Source organism: Oncorhynchus gorbuscha, linkage group LG01 (genome assembly GCF_021184085.1).
Source record: "Oncorhynchus gorbuscha isolate QuinsamMale2020 ecotype Even-year linkage group LG01, OgorEven_v1.0, whole genome shotgun sequence".
Lineage (NCBI taxonomy): Eukaryota > Metazoa > Chordata > Actinopteri > Salmoniformes > Salmonidae > Oncorhynchus > Oncorhynchus gorbuscha.
In genome coordinates, this window is record NC_060173.1 from 4,170,169 (window position 1) to 4,176,909 (window position 6,741).

A 6,741-nucleotide genomic window follows, 5' to 3' on the forward strand; every position below is an offset into this window, starting at 1 on the left:
CCCTCTGAATCCCAGGCTACTGTAGCCCCTCCCGCCCCTGAATCCCAGGCTACTGTAGCCCCTCCCCCTCTGAATCCCAGGCTACTGTAGCCCCTCCCCCTCTGAAACCCAGGCTACTGTAGCCCCTCCCCCTCTGAAACCCAGGCTACTGTAGCCCCTCCCCCTCTGAATCCCAGGCTACTGTAGCCCCTCCCCCCTCTGAATCCCAGGCTACTGTAGCCCCTCCCCCTCTGAATCCCAGGCTACTGTAGCCCCTCCCCCTCTGAATCCCAGGCTACTGTAGCCCCTCCCCCTCTGAATCCCAGGCTACTGTAGCCCCTCCCCCCTCTGAATCCCAGGCTACTGTAGCCCCTCCCCCTCTGAATCCCAGGCTACTGTAGCCCCTCCCCCTCTGAATCCCAGGCTACTGTAGCCCCTCCCCCCTCTGAATCCCAGGCTACTGTACTGACGTTACAAGCATTATTCAGAAGATAGGGAGAGAGATTTTGGGATTAACTAGTACAAATACTATAGGCTTAGTGATCACGTTTCACTTTGGATTTATTAACTACAAAAAGGTAAGAAGTGTTTTTAATTCTGGTGACACTCTGCACACACACTATTGTTAGCTAGTTAGCTCAAAAGACATTCAAGGTTCCTCCACAGAAGCCTCTTAGGTATAATTATGTGGACCTAATTCAGATAATGATGTCATAACAAGATGCCCAGTGCTTCAAGCCTCTTCCTCAACCCCTTCTTGCTCTCTCCTCACCTGCAAAATTTCAGTTGTGTCTTGCTCTATAGACTACACTTGTGTGTCCATCATGCATCTAAACAACTAGCTGGCCGGCTTCATCTGCACGGATTGGTCTAAACAACTAGCTGACCTCCTCCATCTGCACTGATTGGTCTAAACAACTAGCTGACCTCCTCCGTCTGCACTGATTGGTCTAAACAACTAGCTGACCTCCTCCGTCTGCACTGATTGGTCTAAACAACTAGCTGACCTCTTCCGTCTGCACTGATTGGTGAAGCCATTTAATGTGCTAAACGTGTAAAAATAAAACAGTTAATTTCACAGGTTAAAAAAGGAACAATATAAACCGGGGTTCAAACCGGTTCAGAACTTAATATTGCTGGTCAGAACAGTGAAGAGAATGGTTCTGTTCAGAACTTTATATTGCTGGTCAGAACAGTGAAGAGAATGGTTCTGTTCAGAACGAAACGATTGGTAAATAATGTCGGTTCCAACCCCTGTAACCCTACTAAAACCTTGCTCATAAGGATGACATCGTCGCCATATATGGGCAGCAGGAAGCAGAGCAGTTAAGAGCTTTGGGCCAGTAACCAAAAGACGACTAGGTAAAATATCTCTCTGTTACCTTGAGCAAGGCTCATAACCCTCATTTCTCCTGCAAGGTGAGTGCATGAGCTAGTCCTGGTTATAACCTTTCAACAGGGCATTATAACCTGTCATAGTCCCGTTTCTAACTGGTTACTAGGTTATATACTGGTAATAACGTGTCGTAATGAGGACATTGACATCCATAATGTATTGACCTGCTGATGTCTGTGGTCCTGTAGATTGATGACAACGAGCCCAGTGGAGAGGAGGGGTTTGGAGGCAGTGGGCGCGCCAGCACCAGGTATGGATCTGACCTTCACACTGTCCTGTTTCCTGACTGTCGTTATAATATCTCTGTCCTGTTTCCTGACTGTCGTTATAATATCTCTGTCCCGTTTCCTGACTGTCATAGTAGTGAGTCATTATAATGTCTCTGTCCTGTTTCCTGACTGTCGTTATAATATCTCTGACCTGTTTCCTGACTGTCGTTATAATATCTCTGTCCTGTTTCCTGACTGTCGTTATAATATCTCTGACCTGTTTCCTGACTGTCGTTATAATATCTCTGTCCTGTTTCCTGACTGTTGTTATAATATCTCTGTCCTGTTTCCTGACTGTTGTTATAATATCTCTGTCCTGTTTCCTGACTGTCGTTATAATATCTCTGTCCTGTTTCCTGACTGTCGTTATAATATCTCTGACCTGTTTCCTGACTGTCGTTATAATATCTCTGACCTGTTTCCTGACTGTCATTATAATATCTCTGTCCTGTTTCCTGACTGTCATAGTAGTGAGTCATTATAATATCTCTGACCTGTTTCCTGACTGTCGTTATAATATCTCTGACCTGTTTCCTGACTGTCGTTATAATATCTCTGACCTGTTTCCTGACTGTCGTTATAATATCTCTGTCCTGTTTCCTGACTGTCATAGTAGTGAGTCATTATAATATCTCTGACCTGTTTCCTGACTGTCGTTATAATATCTCTGACCTGTTTCCTGACTGTTGTTATAATATCTCTGTCCTGTTTCCTGACTGTCGTTATATCTCTGACCTGTTTCCTGACTGTCATAGTAGTGAGTCATTATAATATCTCTGACCTGTTTCCTGACTGTCGTTATAATATCTCTAACCTGTTTCCTGACTGTCATAGTAGTGAGTCATTATAATGTCTCTGTCCTGTTTCCTGACTGGCATAGTAGTGAGTCATTATAATGTCTCTGTCCTGTTTCCTGACTGTCGTTAAAATATCTCTGACCTGTTTCCTGACTGTCGTTATAATATCTCTGTCCTGTTTCCTGACTGTTGTTATAATATCTCTGTCCTGTTTCCTGACTGTCGTTATAATATCTGTCCTGTTTCCTGACTGTCGTTATAATATCTCTGACCTGTTTCCTGACTGTCGTTATGATATCTCTGACCTGTTTCCTGACTGTCGTTATAATATCTCTGACCTGTTTCCTGACTGTCGTTATAATATATTTGACCTGTTTCCTGACTGTCATAGTAGTGAGTCATTATAATATCTCTGACCTGTTTCCTGACTGTCGTTATAATATCTCTGTCCTGTTTCCTAACTGTCGTTATAATATCTTGGTCCTGTTTCCTGACTGTCGTTATAATATCTCTGACCTGTGATTTACCCAGGTCTGACGTGTCATGTAACGACTGTATCGACAGAGGAGGAGGCTCTGAGACCAACGATTACAAGAAGGTAGGGACATGGAATAAAGTTTGAATGGTTGGAAGGGACTAGTCAATATTTGGGAGTCTCATCCTGTTTGTTTTCAGACTCTTTCTCTCTCCATGTCTCCCGCTCTCTGTTTCCGTTTCCCGCTCTCTATAACTCTCCCTCTCTGTTTCCCTCTCTCTCTTCCGCTCTCTATAACTCTCCCTCTCTTGTTTCCGTTTCCCTCTCTCTATAACTCTCCCTCTCTGTTTCCGTTTCCCTCTCTCTATAACTCTCCCTCTCTGTTTCCGTTTCCCTCTCTCTATAACTCTCCCTCTCTGTTTCCGATTGCCTCTCTCTATAACTCTACCTCTCTGTTTCCGTTTCCCTCTCTCTATAACTCTCCCTCTCTGTTTCCGTTTCCCTCTCTCTCTTCCGCTCTCTATAACTCTACCTCTCTGTTTCGGTTTCCCTCTCTCTATAACTCTACCTCTCTGTTTCCGTTTCCCTCTCTCTCTTCCGCTCTCTATAACTCTACCTCTCTGTTTCCGTTTCCCTCTCTCTATAACTCTACTTCTCTGTTTCCCTCTCTCTCTTCCGCTCTCTATAACTCTACCTCTCTGTTTCCTTTTCCCTCTCTCTATAACTCTCTCTGTTTCCATTTCCCTCTCTCTATAACTCTACCTCTCTGTTTCCGTTTCCCTCTCTCTCTCCCTCTCTCTCTGTTTCCGTTTCCCTCTCTCTCTTCCACTCTCTATATATAACTCTCTCCCTCTCTCTCTGTTTCCGTTTCCCTCTCTCTATAACTCTCCCTCTCTGTTTCCGTTTCCCTCTCTCTATATAACTCTCTGTTTCCGTTTCCCTCTCTCTCTTCCGCTCTCTATATATAACTCTCTCCCTCTCTCTCTGTTTCTGTTTCCCTCTCTCTATATAACTCTCCCTCTCTGTTTCTGTTTCCCTCTCTCTATAACTCTCCCTCTCTGTTTCCGTTTCCCTCTCTCTATAACTCTACTTCTCTGTTTCCCTCTCTCTCTTCCGCTCTCTATAACTCTACCTCTCTGTTTCCGTTTCCCTCTCTCTATAACTCTCTCTGTTTCCATTTCCCTCTCTCTATAACTCTACCTCTCTGTTTCCGTTTCCCTCTCTCTATAACTCTCTCTGTTTCCATTTCCCTCTCTCTATAACTCTACCTCTCTGTTTCCGTTTCCCTCTCTCTCTTCCGCTCTTTATAACTCTACCTCTCTGTTTCCGTTTCCCTCTCTCTATAACTCTCTCTGTTTCCATTTCCCTCTCTCTATAACTCTACCTCTCTGTTTCCCTTTCCTCTCTCTCGCTTCTCGCTCTCTATAACTCTCTCCCTCTCTCTCTGTTTCCGTTTCCCCTCTATATAACTCTCCCTCTCTGTTTCCGCTCTCTATATATAACTCTCTCCCTCTCTCTCTGTTTCCGTTTCCCTCTCTCTATATAACTCTCTATAACTCCTCTCTGTTTCCGTTTCCCCTCTCTAACTCTTCCTGTTTCTCTATATATAACTCTCTCCCTCTCTCTCTGTTTCTGTTTCCCTCTCTCTATATAACTCTCCCTCTCTGTTTCCGTTTCCCTCTCTCTATAACTCTCCCTCTCTGTTTCCCTCTCTCTATAACTCTCCCTCTCTGTTTCCGTTTCCCTCTCTCTATAACTCTCCCTCTCTGTTTCCCTCTCTCTATAACTCTCCCTCTCTGTTTCCTCTATATCTATATATAACTCTCTCTGTTTCCCTCTCTCTGTTTCCGTTTCCGTTTCCCTCTCTCTATAACTCTCCCTCTCTGTTTCCTCTCTATATATAACTCTCCCTCTCTGTTTCCTCTCTTTCTCTGTTTCCCTCTCTCTATAACTCTCCCTCTCTGTTTCCCTCTCTCTATAACTCTCCCTCTCTGTTTCCGTTTCCCTCTCTCTATAACTCTCCCTCTCTGTTTCCCTCTCTCTATAACTCTCCCTCTCTGTTTCCGTTTCCCCCTCTCTCTTCCGCTCTCTATATATAACTCTCTCCCTCTCTCTCTGTTTCTGTTTCCCTCTCTCTATATAACTCTCCCTCTCTGTTTCTGTTTCCCTCTCTCTATAACTCTCCCTCTCTGTTTCCGTTTCCCTCTCTCTATAACTCTCCCTCTCTGTTTCCACTCTCTATATATAACTCTCTCCCTCTCTGTTTCCGTTTCCCTCTCTCTATAACTCTCCCTCTCTGTTTCCCTCTCTCTATAACTCTCCCTCTCTGTTTCCGTTTCCCTCTCTCTATAACTCTCCCTCTCTGTTTCCGTTTCCCTCTCTCTATAACTCTCCCTCTCTGTTTCCCTCTCTCTATAACTCTCCCTCTCTGTTTCCGTTTCCCTCTCTCTATAACTCTCCCTCTCTGTTTCCACTCTCTATATATAACTCTCTCCCTCTCTGTTTCCGTTTCCCTCTCTATAACTCTCCCTCTCTGTTTCCGTTTCCCTCTCTATAACTCTCCCTCTCTGTTTCCGTTTCCCTCTCTATTTCCACTCTCTATATATAACTCTCTCCCTCTCTCTCTGTTTCCGTTTCATGCTCTCTCTCAAATGGATTGGCATTGTTTTTGCCATATATATAGTGGATGAAATTCTATTACAAACATTGCTTGTTATAGTAGAGTGGATAAAACATTTAAAAAAAAAACATTTGTATGAATGAAAAAGTAATGTCTTTCTGTCCCAGCTGTTTGAGATGGTGTCCAGGGAAAATGGTCAACTCCAGTCTCAGCTGCAGGACACCCAGAGGACCGTCTCTCAGACTAGACTGGACCTGGACAAGGCTACCCAGGTCTCTCTCTCTCTCACTCACTGACTCACACCCCCCGGAGTGGACAAGGCTACCCAGGTCTCTCTCTCTATCTCACTCAGGTCTCACACACAGAGACACAGACAGACAGAGTGGACAAGCCTAACCAGGTCTCACACACAGAGACACAGAGACACAGACCGACAGAGTGGACAAGCCTGCTCAGGTCTCACACACACAGACACAGGGACACAGACCGACAGAGTGGACAAGCCTGCTCAGGTCTCACACACAGAGACACAGACCAACAGAGTGGACCAGCCTAACCAGGTCTCACACACAGAGACACAGACCGACAGAGTGGACAAGCCTAACCAGGTCTCACACACAGAGACACAGACCGACAGAGTGGACAAGCCTAACCAGGTCTCACACACAGAGACACAGACCGACAGAGTGGACAAGCCTGCTCAGGTCTCAACACACAGAGACACAGACAGACAGTGTGGACAAGCCTGCTCAGGTCTCAACACACAGAGACACAGACCGACAGAGTGGACAAGCCTAACCAGGTCTCACACACAGAGACACAGACCGACAGAGTGGACAAGCCTGCTCAGGTCTCAACACACAGAGACACAGACAGACAGTGTGGACAAGCCTGCTCAGGTCTCAACACACAGAGACACAGACCGACAGAGTGGACAAGCCTGCTCAGGTCTCACACACAGAGACACAGAGACACAGACCGACAGAGTGGACAAGCCTGCTCAGGTCTCACACACAGAGACACAGACCGACAGAGTGGACAAGCCTAACCAGGTCTCACACACAGAGACACAGACCGACAGAGTGGACAAGCCTGCTCAGGTCTCAACACACAGAGACACAGACCGACAGAGTGGACAAGCCTGCTCAGGTCTCAACACACAGAGACACAGACAGACAGTGTGGACAAGCCTGCTCAGGTCTCAA

General features: G+C 45.8%; 1 protein-coding gene across 1 annotated transcript in view; it reads left to right on the top strand.

Annotated features, from left to right (window-relative positions):
- Nucleotides 1-6,741, top strand: part of LOC124038538 (protein phosphatase 1 regulatory subunit 12A-like) — a 63,511-nt gene that overhangs the window by 50,447 nt on the left and 6,323 nt on the right. The window contains 3 exon segments of the mRNA XM_046354584.1: nucleotides 1,564-1,625; nucleotides 2,973-3,039; nucleotides 5,704-5,808. Coding sequence (XP_046210540.1) covers nucleotides 1,564-1,625; nucleotides 2,973-3,039; nucleotides 5,704-5,808 — 234 coding nt within the window.